The sequence below is a fragment of the Bos indicus genome, chromosome 9 (genome assembly GCF_029378745.1).
Source record: "Bos indicus isolate NIAB-ARS_2022 breed Sahiwal x Tharparkar chromosome 9, NIAB-ARS_B.indTharparkar_mat_pri_1.0, whole genome shotgun sequence".
NCBI classification, from domain to species: Eukaryota; Metazoa; Chordata; class Mammalia; order Artiodactyla; family Bovidae; genus Bos; species Bos indicus.
In genome coordinates, this window is record NC_091768.1 from 76,810,752 (window position 1) to 76,833,094 (window position 22,343).

Consider the following 22,343-nt stretch of genomic DNA (forward strand, 5'->3'; position numbering starts at 1 on the left):
CCCACTTTTTCTTCTCATTCTAGAACATGTTACAAATAGTTTCATGTTTATCAGCAAAAAATGTGGAAAGAAGAATGAAACTATCCATTTAGGACAGAAAATTGAATTTCCTTTGGTCCTGTGTCATTCAGTCACTGATTTTCAAGGACAGAAACTTTAAGCACCCATTTCAGTACATGTAGAGATATCTGTAGAGAGAGAGAGAGCAGCTGGACATGATGTAAATAAGATGCAGGGTTGGCTCCAATGGAGATGACTTTTGGATGACATGATGGGGAAACCAGGTAAAATGCGGTTTTCCTGTATTTTTACTTTTTAGGATGTGAACATAAAATAGTATATTCTTATTTGGAAGTCTATTCTGCTTTTGATGCAAAAATCCAGCAGCTATTTAATTTTACTTCAAATACAGTGTAAATGTCAATCTTATCAAAGAGTAGATAGACATTTGAAATTATTCATTTTGTCCTTTTTGAGTTTCTAATTTTACCTTTGAAAGCAGACTATGGGTGTTTATCTTAGTCTTCTAATGAGAAAGGGTAATAAGCCTGATATAAATACAATTAAGAGTATTTTTTTTCCCATACTGTAAACAAGAAGAACTCTGAGCTTAAGTCTGTGATACTAAATGCAGAAAATAATGTCAGTTCTTAGTGACTGGCTGGGACGACAGTGGGAAACGGCACCCCCTTCCATCTACTTCAGCGAATCAAAGCTGCAGACATGGTCCAGCCTTACCGACTTCCTGGAAGACACCTTGAAATCAGTAAGGAAACAACTAAGTCCTCTCTTCAAGGAGTTGCAGAAGAACATCAGTGGCAGGATGATAGGTAAGAACTGTTGCTGCTTCTGTTGCTGGTTAATTATGAAGCTTGTCACATATCCAAAGTGAATACAAATGTAGGAATGCAGAAGTAAAAAACTGATTGTTCATTGTCTTTGTTTTTCATAGCTTCTTTCAGATATCATGAATATCCACTAAGAACAAATATATTCATCTTTAAAATGCTGAAGCTAGTTCCTGGTTTCAAATTTTACCATCTTATTAATTCTGTCAGTCAATTGTTTACCTTGGCAAAATTCACTTTGCTAAGCCAGAGAGCTCTGTCCTTTTCCCTCTTCAATTTGCTCTCAAAGTTAAGCACCAACATCCCAGTTAAGCATCTCTTAGACCACAGCACCCATTACTTAAATTGTTCTATAATTAAATTCTATGTATTTTCTTTCTAAAATATTTAATTTGGTGACGGGCTTCATGGACAGGCCTATTGGACATTACTGAATTTGTTTTCACATTTACACTTCTTACTCATGATTCAATTATCACAATAAAGACTCTTGAAAACAATGTCCTGTTTCAACTTTAGATCTTCATCTAAACCAGTCAGTTCTTCAAAATCAAGTACTTTTTTAAAAAAAAGTTAGGTTTTTCCTGCATCTTTAACTGCCAACTCATTTTCCTCCCTAACTCTTCACATGTCACTGAAGCACTGTACCAGTCAAGTCATTATATATCTATGTCTTACTTCTCTCTTCCCTTCCTCTGCCTTGCTCTGTCTACACAAGAGCTGTAACATACAAATATGCATACAGGTATTTCATCTGTCAACATATGCCCATCTCTCTCTGCATAAAGCAGGGATTTGTCTTTTTGGTTTTAACTCTACCACATTTAGTAGGTGTTCAGCTAATATTTAAAATTTCTTATGAGGCTATGTTATGGTTATGTTATGGTTCTTTCACAGATATTAACTACTAGAGAGATAAATGAAAAGATTAACAGTAGAAGTGTTTTTTGATCATGTATGTCATAAGGCATGAAAATCAAATGGAAAAAGGTTGCTTTTCAAATCAATGCAAGTTGCTCAAAATATTTTAAAAATATAGGTGTCTGTATGTATGTTTGTATGTTATTCCCTATGGACTTAAAATATTTATGGAATTGAGCACAAAGATAATGCAGAATATAGAGGAGCTTTTGGTGGAATTGAGAATCTAAACTTTATAAGGTTCATTTTTACATGTTCTTTCCCTGTCCAATTTGTATATTTTATTCAATATCAACTTTGTCAGAGTGGTCACTTTTTATATGCTACACATTTAGATGCTTTTGCTCATTTTCTATTTTATCTTGATAGATAATCTTCATGGCATAATAGAATTTTTATTCTTAGTCTGCATTTTTATCAACTAACAAGCAACTGTAAGGACTGAGTTTTCTTCTTGATCACATCTCTTAATTAATTACAAAGCATATGGACTTATATTTACAGGGCAATTTGTATTTGACACCATGAGTGTGGCTAACATTCTGAATAACCAAGAAATCATACAAGCTCTGGCAGATGGATTGATAGAACTTTCAAAAGAAAATTCTGTAAGTGTTCCTTTGAATAAAATAAGCTACAAAAACCCCAAAACTTAAATTTTAGTGTGCATTTACCACTTTATCCTTTAGGACACAATTCCTCAGAGAAATAGCATCAGTTTATGAAAACAGTCACTGAAAGAGTCTGAACCCAAGATGTATTACACAAAAATAGGAAAATCTTCTCAGTTATTTGATATTAATCATATGGTACACTGTTCTATCTTGTGATTAATTTAAGTCAGAAGTGACTTCTTAAATAAAAAAACATGTTTAGTGGCTTATATTTCACATAAACATTATTCAACAGTTAAAACAATTAATAGTATGGCAGAAAAACTGAGAAATGGTGAAACCAGCTATAATAGATGAAAGGCAAGGAAGGCTAGATGAGAGAGGAAGGAAAAGAGAAAACAGGACAGAAACATGCAAGTCAGTAATTTGGTTGGGGATAAGCTTAGGGAAAGCCTGAAAAAAATCAGAAGCAAATTTTGAATGCTCTTCCAGAAAAGTCAGTCCACACACTAGGACACAATGAGGGGAGGCAGAATAAAAACATACTCTGCTCTAATATCATAGAAAGGCTCTAGGAAAATAAAATACAGTCAACTCTATGTATCCTTGGGTTCTGCAACCATGGGTTCTGCACCCTCAGATTCACCCAACCACATGTTGAAAATATTCATTAAAAAAAATTCCAGGGACTCACCTGGTGGCTAAGACTTCATGCTGTCAATGCAGGGGACCTAAGTTCATTCCCTGGTCATGAAACTAGAACCCAGATGCTGTAACTAAGACCTGGAGTAACCAATTAAATACATATTTTTTAATTCCAAAAGTTTCAAAAGGTGAAACTTGAATTTAGTCATGCGTTGACAACTATTTACATAGTGTTTATACTGTACTAGTACTATAAGTAATTGAGAGATGATTTAAAGTATATGGGACGGACTTCCCTGGTGGTCCAGTGGCTAAGACTCTGCACTCCCAATGCAGCGGGCCTGGGTTCAACCCCTTGTCAAGAACCTAAATGCTGAGAGCTGCAACTAAAGACTGAAAATCCCATGTGTGGCAACTAAGACCCGGTGCAGCCAAACAAATGAATAAATAAATGTGTAAAGTATATGGGGGTGTTTCCCAGGTAGTGCAGTTGTAAAGAATCAGCCTGCCAGTGCAGGACGTGCAAGAGACTTGGGTTCTATTCCTGTGTCGGGAAGATCCCCCAAAGTAGGAAATGGCAACATGCTCCCATATTCTTGCCTAGAAAATTCCATGGACAGAGGAGCCTGGTGGGCTATAGTCCATGGGGTCACAAAGTGAAAGTGAAAGTTGCTCAGTTGTGTGCAACTCTTTTCGATCCCACGGACTATAGCTTACCAGGCTACCCCATCCATGGAATTTTCCAGGCAAGAGTTCTGGAGTGGGTTGCTATTTCCTTCTCCAGGGCATCTTCCCGACCTAGGGATCAAACCCGAGTCTCCCACATTGCAGGCAGACGCTTTACCCTCTGGGCACACACACCAAAGTATATGGGAGAATGTCCTAGGTTATATTCAAGTACAACACCATTTTACATAAGGGACTTGAGTATCTGAGAATTTTGGTATTTGCAGAGGTCCCGAAGCAAATCCCCATGCATAAGGAAGAATTGTTGCAGCCCTCAGTTCAGGGGAAGCTGAGAACAGGACAGGAATGGGGTATTATCAACATACCTGATGCTGTATAAGGCTTGTAGTTTTCCAAGAAACAGTTCTCAAATATTTCCCACTGTAGTAATTATACTTTGTGGAGGATTTAACATTGCCTTTGGACACTTTCTCCTTATCTATCATGGTTTCAACTTGGCTTCCTGGGTAAGCACCAGACATCTCCTGGGCTCATGGCCCATTGTAGAGCCCGAGGAGTTGCAGGTAGCCATGAATTTCTTTTCTGAAGACTCAACTCTCCAGTGCACTAGCCAACCCTCTCACAGCCCAGCAATAAATGCCCTGGAGAATTCAGCTGATAATATGATCAGGGATGTTCACAGGGATAATCCTGAGGCCCTGAAATTCTCTGCAGTATTCTCAAACACCAAAGAATTATTCAATGTCTGATGTTGGTTCATGGTACTTATGCCACCAAATTATTTTAAAATAACCTTGTATGATATAATTTTCATGGTGTTCAAACCTACAGCCTGAGAGGGAACCAGATTTGGGAGTCTTACCAGGGTGTTTTCCGCAAGAATTCTGCTGCTTGGAGGCTCTCTTCTTTCCCCTGTAACACACCAAAGTTGTCCTGTCCCCTTTCCTCCTCTGGCTAAGAGGCCAGTGTGGGTCACTTTGGTTCTGAAGACCTTGAGACCCTCCCACAAGACCTTGGCATCCTCACTGAACTGTGACAATAAGCTAAGAACCAAGATTAACCAGAAAGCCCCATTTACTGCCTCAAATAAGAGTGACTTTGTTCTAGACTTGTAAATTAGGTAGAAAGCTGAAAATGCTACTAGAAAATGTGTTCTCATATCTGCTGCACTCTTGTTGACCTGCATTTGAAATAAAAATTCTTTTTTTGGGGGGGTTGGTAATCTTTCAGGACAACCCTCTGGAATTTTTGTCATATTTTCTGCTAAAGAAATGTAGTAAAAAGAGCAAGCATTTTGAAGGAAATGTCATTCTGACAAAAAGTGACCCAAAGGCAACACACAGTTTACTCACAAAGGTAAAATTACTGTGGCATTTTTATGCTGTTGCTTCACTGTACAGTTTGAGAAATGTGCTTAAGAAATTCATAATCAGTAATGATAATTCTAACCTTGAAAGCTTTCAATTTGTCATTTCTCATAAGAACTTCATTTTCATGGATTTTTATTTTTAAAAGGGTGTTTTGTAGTTTCATAATGTTAGTAACACTTAATCTACTTGATTAGTGGATTACATGGCATCATGCTGATGAGAGTAAACACTAGTTGACTCTTGGGGGAAGAATTGAATACTCGCATTCTGTCCAACATAACTTAAAGAGATTTTTTTTTTTGCAGCCCAGGACACTTTTTTGGTGAAACTAAAAATGGTTCATTTTTCCTTTTTTCTTTTAGTTGAGATTCAAATTCATAAAAGAAAAAAAAGTGGGTTTGAAGCTAGTTCTTTAGTTGAGCAAAAATAATTTTGCCAGTACTATATTCAGAATATGTACATTCTTGGTTAAGTGAAGTAATATGGATTCAGGAAATACTGAAAATTGCACTGTCATTCAGAGAACTGATGTCTATGAAAATGCCATTTCATGCCCATTGGAAAAGCACCTATCTTTGATGATTGAAGGCTGGGGATGCCACCCCTAACACAAAGTCACCGTGGAGACTGTTAGGAGAAATAGACTTGTAAGTTCCCCTAGTAGCAAATGGTGTGTTGCCCTATTAACCTAATATTCTGGAAGACTTTGTTGCCCTGGCTTTACAGGACAGCACAGTGCAGGGAAAGGCAAATGGAGCACCACTGGGGCCGCGTCCTCTCTGCCAAGCTGCCCTAGACTCACTCAGCAGAGTGAAAGGCCTGCAGTTATGCAGCCCCTGCCCTCTGTCTTTAGTAGACCATGCCTCTTAGCAGAACCCCCACTCCCTGAAGCAGCTTATTCTTCCCAACCACAAGCATCCTCTTCAGGAGGAGTCTTGATAAACACATTCCCAGGGACATCAAAGCCTTTAGATGTTAGAACCCTGCTTCCTTGTAGCCTGACCCCTAAATCTATCTCTTACAAAACTCACAGACCATGTACTCATCAGAGTTCTCCAGAGAATCAGAACCAATAGACCTGCTCTTGTTACATCACCTTCCTGTAGTAAAACTACAGAAATGTTAAACTCCTTAATGCCTGGGAATATCTTTGATATTTTCCTTTTTTAAAAATAAAATAAAAAAAAATAGATCTTAGATTATTATTTGGTTTTCTGTTATTTAAAACTTGGGAGCTTGTGCATAATGCCCATGAAACAAAGTTGGTGGCCCTAGGAAGGAAAACCACAGATTAAATATAGGTGCTGAATTCAGATAAAATGGAGGTGAGTTTCTCCACACCCTGGAGTTTATTTTTAAAAGTGTAGATATTCATCCAGAAGAGCACACAAACTCTCAACCATGGGAGTGGAAAGTAACGCCTTCTTCTGAGACAACTGTTTTATAGATTCTTCCACAAGGGTTTGTGTAAGAGGATTTGTCTGCCAAATCCAGGACCAAATACACATACATATATACATATAGATAGGTAGATAGCTCACTCTATTAATCTATCATCTTGCTGCCCAGTCAGTAGTACAATAGTAACTCCTGGCCTTGATATGCCTGCAGTGTTTACACTGATGCTATAGAACATGGTGATAGGTCACAGCCAGAATCATAGTTGTTCTTCAGCACTATCATTTTTCACAACTACTGCATGCATGCTCAGTCGCTCAGTCGTGTCCAACTCTCTGCGACCCAATGGACTGTAGACCGCCAGGCTCCTCTGTCCATAGGATTTCCCAGGCAAGAACACTGGAGTGGGTTGCCATTTCCTTCTCCAGGGGATCTTCTGGACCCAGGGATCAGACCACATCTCCTGTGTTTCCTGCATTGGCAGGTGGATTTTTTTTTTTTTTTTTTTTTACCACTGAGCCACCTGGGAAGCCTCACAACTCTTTCTGGACCCTAATTCAGGTAGTCAAGTGTTTTCTGGGAGAAGCACCAGCAATAATTAGGATGTTAGCAATAACTAAGATCCTAGAGGAAAATTCTGAATATGTGATCCAAAGTCTCCCTTACAGGCCATGGAGAATCTCAAGGCAAAGGCCCATTGACTCAAAATAATTGTGTTCTTAAAAATGTGTGAAGTTTGCTACTCTGTTACTTCCTTTGAGTTCCTCCTTCAAAATGAATAACAAATGGCATCTTAACCTAAGAACAGGTCCTAAAAATCCTAATAATTAAATAATATAAAATGAGAGAACATGTTGTTTTTAGGTTCAAACACAATTACTATATCAAATTGACTTGCTATCCACAAAGAAAAATTTACATTTAAGAAATAGCTGTAGCTGGGAATTCCCTGGTAGTTCAGTGGTTTAAAAATTCTTAAAAGCTGTTGCTGAGCCAGAGGTGAAACAAAGCCCAGTCTGAGTAAGCAGGTTCTAAGATAGCCAGGGTGGTCCAGGAGTCCACTGCTGAGCTTCAGTGAATGAGCACTCATGGGAGCCTGTCCAAAGGGATGATATCCCAGATAATGGGGCCTCCGTCATCTGTGGAATCCACAATTCGAATCTGTATGGCTTGGGTTCTCTTAAACTCCAGTCAAGCAGGCTGAGTTTCATTTTCATTTTATACCTGCAACCACGTCTACCTACACAACTGCAGTGTCACTGCTAACTGGTTGAAGTTATCATTTCTCTATATGAATGATCAGTATTATTACATATTTTGAAAGAAGACAATATTCCACGCATAGAAATTTTGAATTATTTTGTCAAAATTCAAACTAGATTCCCCCTGACCTGGCATAAATATAAATACTGGAGTAGGAAATGACAACCCACCGTAGTATGCTTGTCTGGAAAATTCCATGGAAAGAGGAGCCTGGTGGGCTAAAGTTCATGGGGTTACAAAGAGTTGGACCTGACTGAGCACACACACACACAAGTATAAATACATGCCAGACTGGTGTGGGTCAGCCCCAAATGGGAAAGGACATGGTGAGAAGACTATGTGGAGCAGCCATGAAGTGCTCAGACTCAGGTGGGGGGCCTGCAGGCCCGGGAGAAACTGGCTGGTTGTGTGTGCTTCTGGGCCCAGGGGTCTTACACAAAGGCTTCAGGCAGCCATGAGGCATGTCTGCAGGTACAAAATAAAAGCGTGTTTTTGTCTGAATAGAGCAAGACAAAAGGAGTCTTGGTTATAAATTGGTGTTTTTCTTCTAGTTTCACTCCTATATATCAAGGGGTTGCCATGGATAGTTTTATCTTTGACTCAGAAGGGCAGCAGCAGTGACCATTAATCATCATTAGCTTTCAACACAAACGTGGGACCAGTGTTCCATTTCTCAGCTGGACCCTGGGATGCTGCAGGGAAAGCGGAAGGGGCGCTATTTTTTAATGTGATAATTTATATGGAAGCCACAAGAAAAATTAACAAGGCAAAGTGAGGAAAGAATAAGCCATATTTAAATGTGGAAACAGATCTAGAAATGGCATGTGAATTTCTTTATGAAACTTTATGACAATTTTTCATTAGGTGAAAAAAGAGGTGAATTTTACAAAGTATTGTGAACTTTTCTTCTAGCATCTTGAAAGTAAGGTAACTTATGTGCGCACTGCTGCCAGAACTCAGGCAGAGACCTATTTCCCAGGCATGTGTGAGGAGCTGTTCCCAGGGAAAACGGAAACTGCACTGAATTTAGTTTCTTAACACAGTTCCTAGGAAGCAAAAAGTTATTATTTTGTAAAACATAAAATTTAATTTTGTTGAGTGCTTAACTTATGTTTCTAGAGAACCCTGTGATTAGGGCCAAAGGCAGAGCTACTAAGAGCCTCCTGTGGGCTTAGCACTGACTGGGCATTTAGATATCCCAGGGCCTGCCTCCAAATAATCAAGTCTGCATTTAATCCTCAGGAAAGAGATGTTATAGAAGATAACCCTCAGGACACAAAACCAAGTCTCAGCAAAAATGATCCAAATTTTGAGTTGCTGGTTAAGCTGGTAAGCCAACTATTCTGGTTTGTTCTTTCTCTTTTCTTGAGAGTTTCTCTTGACGGGGGGAACCCCCAAATATAACTGGAGGAGATCCAGCCAGTAGCTTTTTCTTTTGAGTAAGTCCTGATCTAAAAAGAAGTTGAGCCAAGGGGATGGACATGAAACATCTTGGCAACAACAATCATCTCTGTGCTACTCCATCCTTTTCTAATAGGACGCTAGAAAGGCATTTAAAGAAATGGTCCGTGGACACAAAGGTTCACAGTTTCTAACCAACCCATCAACTGTTGATTGAGTATAATCAATCACAGTTTCTAACAGACTCATCATCAGCTACGGTCTGATTTCAAATGTTGAGTATAATGAATATAACCTTTAGGGTTGTCTTTCAACGGGTAGTGGGTGGAGGAGGTGTGGACCAGCAGAGGCTTGGTCCTGTGCTGCCGGTTAACACACAGCGCATGCGTGCCGTCTAGCATTTCTATAGCACACATCCACTTTTACTGTCATGTTTCAACCTCAGAATTCTGAAAGGCAGACATTAGAACCCGCATTTTGTAGAAGAGGAAGTCAAGTCAGAAAACTTAAGTGATTTCCTTAAGGTCAAGAAACAGGCAGAGAGAAAAGTTTGAATCCTGCAGAAGGGTGCTCGGCCCTGGGCTCTTTCCCAACCACCCAACAGCCGGGACCAGTCTGCCTAGAGTGGGTGGTGCCTACAGTCCGCCTACAGTGGACAGTGTCCCTGTGGACCTCGGCAGCTGCGGGCTCACTCAGCCCCACGCCATCCCAGGAACCACCCAGGAAGAGAGGGTTTACAAAAAAATAAATACGACAGTATCTCCGCTGACCATTGGTGATAATACTGCACAATGGTTTTGTTACCCAAGCACAACTCCATGTGCCCAACGTACAGTGAGGCCAAACATACCAAAATGTGGGAGTTTGGAGCAGAGAAAAGGTAATCGCAGAGCCAGGCAAGAGAAAGGTGGCTCAGGCCTTAAAAACCCCAAACTCCCTGAAAGCTCTCAGCAAAGTGCTTTTCTAGGAAAGGTGAGAGGGAGTGTGGTTAGTCGTTACAGACTTCTCTGTATCAGAGCCTTTGTTCTTGAGGTCAGGTCATGGTCAGGTAATGATGTTCCTATAAATTTCTACCAAACAAACATTATCCTCTGTTCTGACAGGAAAGGGCCAGGTTCCAAGGCACAACTTTCACCCTCCGAGCTCTGGTATTGGCTGACAGGTGGCTCCTTCACGGCCAGGCCCCCAGACCCTGCCCAGCCGTCATCACTGACGGAGGCACCCAACCCGACTGGCCCGCCCTCAGGCTCCTCAGGCCACCCAAATTGCAGGGACAGGTTCTGGAGACTACGTACGTCCCAGGCAGATGGCAACTGCCATTAGGTCTCAGAGGTGGGGATGGGGGAGAAGCTCACCACTGCCTCAAGGCCTGTGGGGCTCGGCCAGTGGGCGGCCATGGTAGGAGCTCCAGAGCCCTGCAGAACAGGGTCCCCGCTGGCCCAAGGCTGGGTGAGCTACAGAACCCAGGGAAAAAGCTGAGATCCACCTCTTACCTCACTTTGCACCAGAAGACCACCACTCGGCTGACGGTTGGTGGAATGCTCCCACCAACGGAACCTTATTGACAGTTGGTTGTTTGTGGGAGGGGCCACTGTGGCACCAACCAATGGCTGAGCAGGAATGCTAACGGTCTCTCAGTAGCTGTTGCCTGGTAACAGGGTGGGGTGGGGAGGGTGGCTAGGGTGGGGTGGGGGTGGGGCTAATGGGTCACAGCAATCGCTGCTAAGAGCTATTCTGGGCAGCGCTCTATTATAGTTTCAAGATAACAGCGGAAATTTGACAACTGAAACCTTAAATCAAAATCGTTATAAATATTAGATAACTCCAGTATTTTAAAGATCACTTCATGGCAAATAGATGGGCAAACAATGGAAACAGTGACATACTTTATTTTGGGGGGCTCCAAAATCACTGCCCATGGTGACTGCAGCCATGAAATTAAAAGACGCTTGCTCCTTGGAAGAAACGTTATGACCAACCTAGACAGCATATTAAAAAGCAGAGACATTACTTTGCCAACAAAGTTCCGTCTAGTCAAGGCTATGATTTTTCCAGTGGTCATGGTATGGATGTGAGAGTTGGACTGTGAAGAAGGCTGAGGGCCGAAGAATTGATGCTTTTGAACTGTGGTGCTGGAGAAGACTCTTGAGAGTCCCTTGGACTGCAAGGAGATCCAACCAGTCCATTCTAAAGGAGACCAGCCCTGGGTATTCATTGGAAGGACTGACGCTAAAGCTTAAAGTCCAGTATTTTGGCCACCTCATGCGAAGAGTTGACTCATTGGAAAAGACCTTGATGCTGGGAGGGATTGGGGGCAGGAGGAGAAGGGGATGACAGAGGATGAGATGGCTGGATGGCATCACTGACTTTGATGGACGTGAATCTGAGTGAACTCCGGGAGTTGGTGATGGACAGGGAGGCCTGGCGTGCTGCGATTCATGGGGTCGCAAAGAGTCGGACACAACTGAGTGACTGAACTGAACTGAAATAGGCTTCATATACAATAGGCATGTGTTTGAAAGATTAAAACTAACCAAGAACAGTGTTTATAGTATCTCAAACAGAATGAGTGTTCTGATTCTTAAATTATTTTCACATTTTAATTTTAGATCATGAAATTATGGTTGACATTTCAGGTGCAGATCACATGACATTAAACATTAGTATTGTCTTATTTTATTTGGAGCAGTGTGGGGCTGGAGGGGAAAGAGGAAATTGTGTTCTAAGAGTTTTAATCGTCCTAGGTACAAATACAAGGCTATTAGATTTTTTAAATTTGAATATTGTGATTGTTTTCTATTGTAAAAATACTAATTTTACAACTTCAAAAGTATAAATAGAAGGGAAAGAATCCTAATTCCAGTAAGGAAAATTAATTTCTCCAGTCATAAACATAGCACTCAATATCAGGGTGTGGGATTTCTTAACACCAGTGCATGGCTTTTCCCTCAGGATTGCTAAAACAGAACTTTGATATATAGAAAGCATAGAACATTGGGAAACCTAACTACCCAGGAGAGATAGTAGTTTTTCCTAAACACAGAAAGAAGAGCATGATTTTGGTATTTCATAATACATAGCGGGAAATAACTATTGAATTATTTGATAACGAGAGGTCTAGCTCATTTCAGTCTTGTCTACATGATAATCAATAAAACGCTACTGGGGGAAAAAAAAAAAAAGGAAAACAATGCACAACCCAAAGGCTTTCTCACCATCACCTCTGTAAGGGCAGAATTCTGCCTTAGCATCATTGTAGAAGCCAACACCTAGCACATGACACTAGATATCTATTTGGATGCATAGATGGATCAAAGTAAATTCTCAACCTGTACCTTCTCAAGATTCAAGAATCCAAGACCCATCTCATCTATGGCATCAGGCTGGCCAGTGTAAGGGACAGTTTGATGATGGGGTCAAGCAGAGTCCTCCATATTCCTTTATCAAGTTTCCCTTCAGCCCTGCATATCACGAATCAGAAAGGTACCCTCAGAGTGACCTCCTGACTGCTCAATACTTTCATTTCTCTGTCTCCTTTGACTGTCAGGCCTTTGGATGATGGAAGCCTGAAATGAGTAATTACACTTTCGTTCTGAGTTCTTAATGCTTTTCCACAGGAGAGAAAACTCCAGCTGGATTCAGCCGAAAAGCGAACCAGAGTCGTCAGGGAACTCTTACAGAGCGAGAGAAAATATGTGCAGATGCTGGAAATTGTGAGAGATGTTTATGTGAGGCCACTGAGAGCGGCACTGTCATCAAACAGAGCCATTCTGAGTGCTGCAAACATCCAGATCATGTTCTCTGATATTCTGCAGATCTTATGTCTCAACAGGTAAACTCTGAATAGCTATATTTTGAAATATTCATTGTGGTATGGGAGGAACACACACTTGTTTCAAAAAGTTATACAGAGGCTCAGTCATTCTCTGCCCTTCTTGGAGACACTGCCTGATCACCTCACAGAAGAGAGATGATTCTTGACACTGGGCTGCAAACAGTAGTGATGATTCCTGGGGTGTATTTCTGCCTGGACTCAGAGCTATAGGTCAAGGAGTGGAGGTTCAGTGCCTGGGGTTTCTATATTCATTATGCTATTTATGCAAAAGACAATGGGAAGGGGAGCTATTCATAGTCATCAGTGTTTGGCTGATCAGTGGGAGAGGAACAGGAGGCTGTAATGGGACTAAGTCACTAGAACACTTTGCTTAGAGAACCAGAGGCTGGGGATTAGTTTAATAACAGTATATGTATATGGAAGGGTTGAGAGAGAAAATTGATCATTTGCATAAGACAAACTGAGCTTGTGTTTCTCTGCCAGTAACTCTTTAGATAACTTAGAACAATTTCCTTAGCTTCGGGGACCCCAGATTCTATAAAAGGAACTAGTGTGCTTCCAGTTTTGAAATTCCCTGATGGCTGAAGAATAACCTTTGATCCAAGGGAAATGGGCTTAGTGGTGGTGATGGCATTCAGCCATTGAAGTGAGTTGAGCACCCTCCTCTGAGGACTGTAAGAAACTGTCCCCAGGCAAAGGGGAGAGGGAACAGTCAGGGCAGACTCTCCAGGCCACCTTGGGATCCTGAGTCAGCCCCCAAGTCAACCTACTTCCTCCCTTTCCAGCTCTGTGTCAAGGCGAAAGGATCTGACAAAAGTCCCACCCTAAATGACTGAGTACACATTTATATTTTATAAGTTTATAGGCTGTCGTTGGTCAATATTTCACAGCCATGCTTTTCTCATGTTCCAGGCGGTTTCTAGATGACCTGAGAGACAGACTACAGGAATGGGGCCCCGCTCACTGTGTGGGAGAAATATTCATAAAGTTTGGAAGCCAGTTGAACACATATACCAATTTCTTCAACAATTACCCTGTGGTTCTAAAAACTATTGAGAAGGTAACAGATGGAGGGACCATCCAGGCATTTATTAGACCTTCTGAACTTTCGAGGACTAGAAGGACTAGAATTCGTAGGAAAGACTTTTCTATCCTTGGCTTCCGGATCTCCTCCTCTGGTTTACCGGGAGCTCTTTGAGGATGAGGGCACTGACTGACTTAGTTTCGATCACTAGGGGCTGGCATAGTGCTTGACCCGGCAGTGCCTAGGACTTGGTTGTGGGACTGAACTAGTCCTCATGCAAATTTCCAGACTCCCACCTGCACCAGTTACCCTGGGGCTTGGTTATAGGAAGATAGTTCACAATTAGGCAGAAGCAAAACTGTGAACCTGCTTTGACACTGCCTCTACAGCCCGTGTGGTGAGTCCAGCTCTCTCATGGAGAAAAGGAATTCATAATCATGTGTGGAATAATGGCACTCAATGTGTGAAATCTCACGATAAAACAAGGAATTCCTTTGTTTTGAATTCCTCAGCAAGTGCGTTTTAAACAGTTGTCTTTGTTGCGACAATGTGTATGTAGTCTGAGCAGGACGATGCAGCTCTCATCTGTGCCCCTTGGTGCTCTCATTAGGATCTCTTCTGATGACAATAAGATACTCTTTCCCCTCCTCGGTTTGCATCAAAAAGGCAGCAGGAGGGGCACCTTGGGACATGGTGGTGCCCTCTCCCTGTGCCCGCTGTGGCCCTGCCCACCTGTCTGCCCTGAGGCCCTGAAGTGAAGGCCTGGGGCTGGGAGGTCTCTGAACACTTCCTGACCTCAGACATCTCCCTTTGTCGTCTTCTTCCTGCTCCACCCAGGGAGTTTAAGCTCTGCTGCGCAACTCGATTATGTGAAAGTTGCATGAATAAAGCAGTGTCATAGAACTGACCTTTAGGATGAGAATCGGAGCAAAGCATCACATGTTATCATAGCAGATTGGTGCCAGCAATTTTATAGTTATGGATAATAATGTGTCTATTTCACTAGCATGGGGATACATATAAGTAAGTACTCAGTAAATGTTAGCTATTAATATTATTGAAATCAGTGACTATTTGATTTCTAGAAATTAGAATTACTGGCATCTGAGAAAAATGCGGTGACTTCCTGGGGACTGTAATGGTGATGAATAATGCATTTTAAAACAGATTTTAAGTACAAAGGAGCACCTTCATGTTATTGTGGAAAACATGCTTAACAGCAGAATTACACACCAATCCCTACACTTAACACTTACTGTGTGGCAGGCACTCTATGGATAGGATTTCCGCCCCCTCCCCAGCCCCTCACCAAGAGTTAGCTATGACATCCATGAGAAAACTGAGGCTCAGAGGAGCTAAGTAAGCTTGACAAAGTCACACAGAATTAGATAAAATTAAATTAGAATTCTAATCCAGGCTTACCTGCATGCAAAGTCCATTTTCATTTTTCTATACTGATTAAGTCCAATGACTAGGGTTAATTTATGGTATAATTAATACAGTATACTTAGGATATCAGGAAGCACCTATAGTATTAATACTGTGATCAGGTGTAGGTGTTGCCCTTTTGCTTTGAGCACTTCACAGATTATGCTTGTCTGGTAGAATAGAAACAACACTTCACAACTGTCTTACAGAATTTTGACAATATAACTCACATCTTTAGTGCAGAGAAATGATACCAGCCTTCCGAGCTTTCCTGAAGAGGCATGATAAGACCATTGTTACCAAAATGCTGAGGTAAGCTCTGAGGGAGAGCACAGCTAGGTCACCCCAAGGACTGGTGTTCTGTGGCCTCAGAAAGGGACCAGAGCTCCCTTCTCTCTGTGCCTGCTGCAGTCTTCCGGAGCTGCTTTTGTACCCATCCCGGAGGTTTGAAGAATATATTCATCTTCTCTATGCTCTGAGGCTTCACACGCCTGCGGAACATATTGACCGTGGAAACTTGACCATTGCAATTGACCAAATGAAAAACTACAAAGGCTACATAGACCAGGTTGGTTGCTGGGAAGAGTCTGTGTCCTTTAAAAATGTTATGATGCTTCTGTGGTACTCTGACTCAAAGATTCTGAAATCCCTTAGCCTCTTGGGGTTCTCGTCAGACTTTTTCATCCTTTTAATGCTAAATCATTGTATTCAGTGATATTGAGCACTGAGGGCCTTTATTCTAAACCAAATAATGTTTTCAGATATCTCTTTAAGTACACTTATACAGATTAAAAAAAAAGAGCAAACCTCTTTGTTTCTGAAAGTACTTCTTAATGTATTAATCAACTTTCCTGCCTAAGAAAGTACAGCAATCACAATTATTCTCTGCAAGATTTGATCATCTTGGAGTATAGGACTACCATTTTGAACATGTCACTGTGATGGGCACACAGCCCAGGAGTCTGGGCTGAATGGAAACAGTAACACAGTACACCCAGAAAAAAACTTTTTGAACAGAGTCTTGCCACCTGCCTCTTTGTTTTAAAACACTGGGTACAGGAAATTGAGATTCTTATGATACTTTATGAAAATACCACAACGTTATCAAGTGCCATAACATATTTTAACCTATTTATATGTATAAAAACATTACAATTTCAGTTTGCCTAAACTCACTTTCTTTTCTAGATGAAGCGGAACATCAGTATGAAAGATCACCTGTTAGACATCCAGAGACTCATCTGGGGGTGCCCTGTACGTATTCTAACGCACTTGCTACATCTCATGCTCAAAAAGGAGAAATAGTGATTCTGATTCAGCTAACATCTATTGAGTGCCTGTTGTGTGCCAGGTGCTGCCAAGCTCTCATATTCCACATCCTTGTTATCTGCAAGGATGCTAGATGAGAAGAGGCACAAGTGGGCTTGACCCCATCCCGTGATTTCTCTGTAGTCTTAGCACCTTGCTTGGTACTACACACCTCATGACCCCCTTTGAGGAATGGGGCCATGTCTTTATTGTTTTCTATTTCCCTGCATATAATATGTGGCGCAGGATTCTGCCCACTGAGGACATCTGTAAAAATCCTGGAAGTCCTCTACTGGTTATCTGTTACCTATGGAATATCGTCTGACTCATTCTACTTTCCTTCTCACTGCCTTTCAGTTCAGTTCAGTTGCTCAGTTGTGTCTGACTCTTTGTGACCCCATGAACTGCTACACGCCAGGCCTCCCTGTCCATCACCAACTCCTGGAGCCCACCCAAACCCATGTCCATCCAGTTGGTGATGCCATCCAACCATCTCAACCTCTGTTGTCCCCTTCTCCTCCTGCCCTCAATCTTTCCCAGCATCAGGGTCTTTTCCAATGAGTCAGCTCTTCGCATCAGGTGGCCAAAGTATTGGAGTTTCAGCTTCAAAATCAGGCCCTCCAATGAACACCCAGGACTGATCTCCTTAAGGATGAATGGGTTCTATCTCCTTGCAGTCCAAGGGACTCTCAAGAGTCTTCTCCAACACCACAGTTCAAAAGCATCAATTCTTCGGCACTCAGCTTTCTTCACAGTCCAACTCTCACATCCATATATGACCACTGGAAAAACCATAGCCTTGACTAGATGGACATTTGTTGGCAAAGTAATGTCTCTGCTTTTTAATATGCTGTCTAGGTTGGTCATAACTTTCCTTCCAAGGAGTAAGTGTCTTTTAATTTCATGGCTGCAGTCACCATCTGCAGTGATTTTGGAGCCCAGAAAAATAAAGTCAGCCACTGTTTCCACTGTTAACCCATCTATTTGCCATGAAGTGATGGGACTGGATGCCATGATCTTAGTTTTCTGAATGTTGAGCTTTAAGCCAACTTTTTCACTCTCCACTTTCACTTTCATCAAGAGGCTCTTTAGTTCTTCTTCACTTTCTGCCATAAGGGTGGTGTCATCTGCATATTATCGATATTTCTCCCGGCAATCTTGATTCCAACTTGTGCTTCCTCCAGCCCAGCATTTCTCATGATGTACTCTGCATATAAGTTAAATAAGCAGGGTGACAATATGTAGCCTTGATGTACTCCTTTTCCTATTTGGAACCAGTCTGTTGTTCCATGTCCAGTTCTAACTATTGCTTCCTGACCTGCATACAGGTTTCTCAAGAGGCAGGTCAGGTGGTCTGGTATGCCCATCTCTTTCAGAATTTTCCACAGTTTGTTGTGATCCACACAGTCAAAGGCTTTGGCATAGTCAATAAAGCAGAAATAAATGTTTTTCTGGAACTCTCTTGCTTTTTTGATGATCCAGCGGATGTTGGCAATTTGATCTCTGGTTCCTCTGCCTTTTCTAAAACCAGCTTGAACATCTGGAAGTTCATGGTTCACGTATTGCTGAAGCCTGGCTTGGAGAATTTTGAGCATTACTTTACTAGCGTGTGAGATGAGTGCAATTGTGCGGTAGTTTGAGCATTCTTTGGCATTGCCTTTCTTTGAGATTGGAATGAAAACTGACCTTTTCCAGTCCTGTGGCCACTGCTGAGTTTTCCAAATTTGCTGGCATATTGAGTGCAGCACTCTCACAGCATCGTCTTTCAAGATTTGAAATAGCTCAACTGGAATTCCATCCCCTCCACTAGCTTTGTTCCTAAGGCCCACTTGACTTCACATTCCAGGATGTTTGGCTCTAGGTGAATGATCACACCATTGTGATCATTCTGGGTTGTGAAGATCTTTTTTGTACAGATCTTCTGTGTATTCTTGCCACCTCTTCTTAATATCTTCTGCTTGTTAGGTCCATACCATTTCTGTCCTTAATTGAGCCCATCTTTACATGAAATGTTCCCTTGGTATCTCTAATTTTCTTGAAGAGATCACTAGTCTTTCCCATTCTATTGTTTTCCTCTATTTCTTTGCATTGATCACTGAGGAAGGCTTTCCTATCTCTCCTTGCTATTCTTTGGATTATCAAACCACACAGACATACTCATAATTCTCTAATAATGTCAGCCTCTCCTTACACATTTGTGTTTTGCTCATGCTCTTCCCTCTCAGAAATTGCCTTCTTTTTCTGCTCCACTGGATAAACTCCTATTCGTACTTTAAAGATCCAGTTCAAGTATCATCTGCCTTGAAAAGTTTCCCCCAACATCTCCAGGTGTGAGTTGCCCCTTCCTAGGTATTCTTAACACCCTGAACCTCCCAGTCACACATTCTTACAGTCCTTTATCCACAAGATTGGGAGCTCCATCAGGTATGAACTAGTGTCTTCTAGTGTTCAGCATATAGCAGGAGTTTAATATGTGAATTATGCAGAGTACATCATGAGAAACGCTGGACTGGAAGAAGCACAAGCTGGAATCAAGATTGCCAGGAGAAATATCAATAACCTCAGATATGCAGATGACACCACCCTTATGGCAGAAAGTAAAGAGGAACTAAAAAGCCTCTTGATGAAAGTGAAAGTGGAGAGCAAAAAAGTTGGCTTAAAGCTCAACATTCAGAAAACGAAGATCATGGCATCTGGTCCCATCACTTCATGGCAAATAGATGGGTTAACAGTTGAAACAGTGTCAGACTTTATTTTTTTGGGCTCCAAAATCACTGCAGATGGTGACTGCAGCCATGAAATTAAAAGACGCTTACTCCTTGGAAGGAAAGTTATGACCAACCTAGATAGCATATTAAAAAGCAGAGACATTACTTTGCCAACAAAGGTCTGTCTAGTCAAGGCTATGGTTTTTCCTGTGGTCATGTATGGATGTGAGAGTTGGACTGTGAAGAAGGCTGAAGGCTGAAGAATTGATGCTTTTGAACTGTGGTGTTGGAGAAGACTCTTGAGAGTCCCTTGGACTGCAAGGAGATCCAACCAGTCCATTCTGAAGGAGATCAGCCCTGGGATTTCTTTGGAAGGAATGATGCTAAAGCTGAAACTCCAGTACTTTGGCCACCTCACGCGAAGAGTTGACTCATTGGAAAAGACTCTGATGCTGGGAGGGATTGGGGGCAGGAGGAGAAGGGGACGACAGAGGATGAGATGGCTGGGTGGCATCACTGACTCGATGGACATGAGTCTGAGTGAACTCCGGGAGTTGGTGATGGACAGGGAGGCCTGGCGTGCTGCGATTCATGGGGTCGCAAAGAGTCGGACACGACTGAGCAACTGAACTGAACTGAAAGTATTAATCGATTGTGTTTTTATTTGGCCAAATTGAGGAAGCAAAATGCAGTTGTTTTGGCCTAATTTAGATCTGCACATTTTGAAAGGGAAAGAGTAATGGGATTGACTGGATTACAGAAAATCCAAAAATCTTGGGACTCACAGAGTCCACAGAACTTTATCTCTGGATCACTATATGCCCCAAGTGATCATCTCCATGGCTGGATCAGTAAAGGAGCCTGACATCTTAATTTGTAACATTTCTTGATAGATCCCTCCTGACTCACCCACATCCCCACTTTATTTTTGGTAGTAGGAAAGAATTTATAATAAAAAAAATAATTTCAATAGTTTTAAAAATTAGACAACTCCCTCAAGTATAGTTTTAAAAACAATGCTTTTTTCATAATTGAACTGAGTTCTATTCAACACTTACATCTTTTGGGATATGATTATTCAGTAATGAGACTTATTTTATAAAAAATATATATATATTTCAAATTCTTTTTATTTCATAGACTCTATCAGAAGCAAACAGATATTTGATTAGGGTTCAAGATGTGGCCCAACTTCACTGCTGTGATGAGGACATAAGTTTCTATTTAAGGTAAACATTCAACTATCCTATGGCTATGAGTGTGTCTTAATTATTTTGTACCCAGAATCCAGTACAATGTTTGTCATATTGTAAATATACAATAAATCTTTGTGTTGATCTGAAAAGTTACGTATACACCCCTCTGAGACGATGTAAGGTGTTTATCACCTTACTCAGATTCCAGGCAGCTCCTTCATAGAATGGAAGAAACCCAACTGTCACTGCCTGGGCCACTAACTCGAGACATGGGATTTCTGGTTTGGTCACTTTCCTACTGAGAGGAGAGCTGATGTGAGATATCACATGGATGATCTGCTCAACTCTAAGAAAGAGAAGACCAGTTAATTATCTGCAGTTAGTTACTGAGGTCAGCGCTCCAAAGGTCTCACCGTAGGACCACCATTGTACTGAGGTCTCACATGTCTGGTTTGCACAGTGCTCACAGTAGTGTAAAAACTATTGTGATGCGAAGGTGCTAACATTTCCTTTTCTCCTTTAGAACAAGGATGGGCAAACTTTTCCGTAAAGGGTTAGATGGTAAGTATTCTAGGTCTTTCTTGCCAAATGATATCTGTGGCAACTAACTTTGCCATTGTAGCACAAAAGCAGCTACATAAATACAATACATAATGATTAATATGATCTTCATAAACAATACATGTGTAGCTGTGTTCCAATAAAACTTTATTTACAAAAAGCAAGGAGTGGGGCCATTGTTTTTAAATTCTTGCTTTAGAAAACTATTTGAAATCTATGTTTTCAGTATTAATGGCAAAGATGGTAGCTCCACAAACAGCAACCAAATGCAGAGGAATTAATTCCAATAAAAGAAATGAAAATCAGATTACCTGTTATTTCAGTGAATATTTCACTGAATGTTTCCCAAAGGCCAGGACAGGATTTGGGATGGAGGAGAGGTTGGAATAAACCAGTCCCTTAAATGAAAATCAAATCACACAACTGTGTCACTTCTCACTGTCACAGTGTTTTTGTTTTCTCATTTTGTTGTTTTTGGTCAGGAGCAATAGAAATGAGCTACAAGAGAAGGAACTAGATATCAAGTCAGCAATTCTAAACACAGTGTAGTAGGACACATGCTAGGGATTATTCCAATTTTTTATTATTAGAATTAATTTTACCTTCATATGTTCATTCTCAGACACTCTTCCTTTATCTTTCTTTATCTACGTCCATGTTTCTGACTGACGGAATTTGCTCTGGGGAGAGTCATTTTAGAGCTAGAAAACTGGAGGCATGTGTCCCTCTGTAGATATAACCCACATAGTTTTGGATTACGCTTTTATGCACCTTGGAACTTTGACATTTTCATGTGTGACTTTAAACTTGCTGATTTTTTAAGCATTTTGTTTACTTTTGTTCTCCTTCTAATGGGGTGTCACCAGGTGCAAAGTGGAGCCTCTAAGGCCGGTGAATAGAGGCACGGCTTTAGATCACCAAACAGGGCCATCCACTGCTCAGACCCTGAGTCCTCTTGAGGACAAACATTACTAAACTACAGAGTATGTATATTGTTACCTTTGCTTTTAGCTTACCCAAAGGGACCTATAGTCATTGACCAGGAAACTGGGCACTGGGGGAAGAGAAATACCCAGACTTCTCAGGGACGCAGGACTCTGGCTCTGAATTGACTTTTATCCTGGCAACTGCCAAAA

General features: G+C 41.3%; 2 protein-coding genes across 17 annotated transcripts in view; one reads left to right on the plus strand and one right to left on the minus strand.

Moving 5' to 3' along the window:
• NHSL1 (NHS like 1) overlaps positions 1-10,721 on the minus strand; it is a 415,209-nt gene extending 404,488 nt beyond the window's left edge. The window contains exon 1 of one of the 2 annotated variants that reach the window (XM_070795555.1): positions 10,641-10,721. The gene's annotated coding sequence lies outside the window, so the exon portion shown is untranslated. Of the gene's footprint in view, positions 1-4,577; positions 4,953-10,640 lie in introns of those variants that run through there. The other variant, XM_070795556.1, reaches the window with a different exon arrangement.
• ECT2L (epithelial cell transforming 2 like) overlaps positions 1-22,343 on the plus strand; it is an 83,007-nt gene that overhangs the window by 55,498 nt on the left and 5,166 nt on the right. For 10 of the 15 annotated variants that reach the window (XR_011568329.1, XM_070795563.1, XM_070795564.1 and 7 more), the window contains 10 exons: positions 648-830; positions 2,274-2,377; positions 4,946-5,071; positions 8,989-9,075; positions 12,765-12,979; positions 13,895-14,042; positions 15,673-15,746; positions 15,846-16,002; positions 16,623-16,688; positions 20,591-20,679. Coding sequence is in view for 14 of the 15 variants with exons in the window: in XM_070795563.1 (XP_070651664.1) it covers positions 648-830; positions 2,274-2,377; positions 4,946-5,071; positions 8,989-9,075; positions 12,765-12,979; positions 13,895-14,042; positions 15,673-15,746; positions 15,846-16,002; positions 16,623-16,688; positions 20,591-20,679 (1,249 nt within the window). In the remaining variant the exon portion in view is untranslated. Of the gene's footprint in view, positions 1-647; positions 831-2,273; positions 2,378-4,945; positions 5,072-8,988; positions 9,076-12,764; positions 12,980-13,894; positions 14,043-15,672; positions 15,747-15,845; positions 16,003-16,622; positions 16,689-20,590; positions 20,680-21,169; positions 21,208-22,343 lie in introns of all 15 variants that reach the window. The other 5 variants (XM_070795567.1, XM_019967500.2, XM_070795571.1 and 2 more) reach the window with 5 other exon arrangements.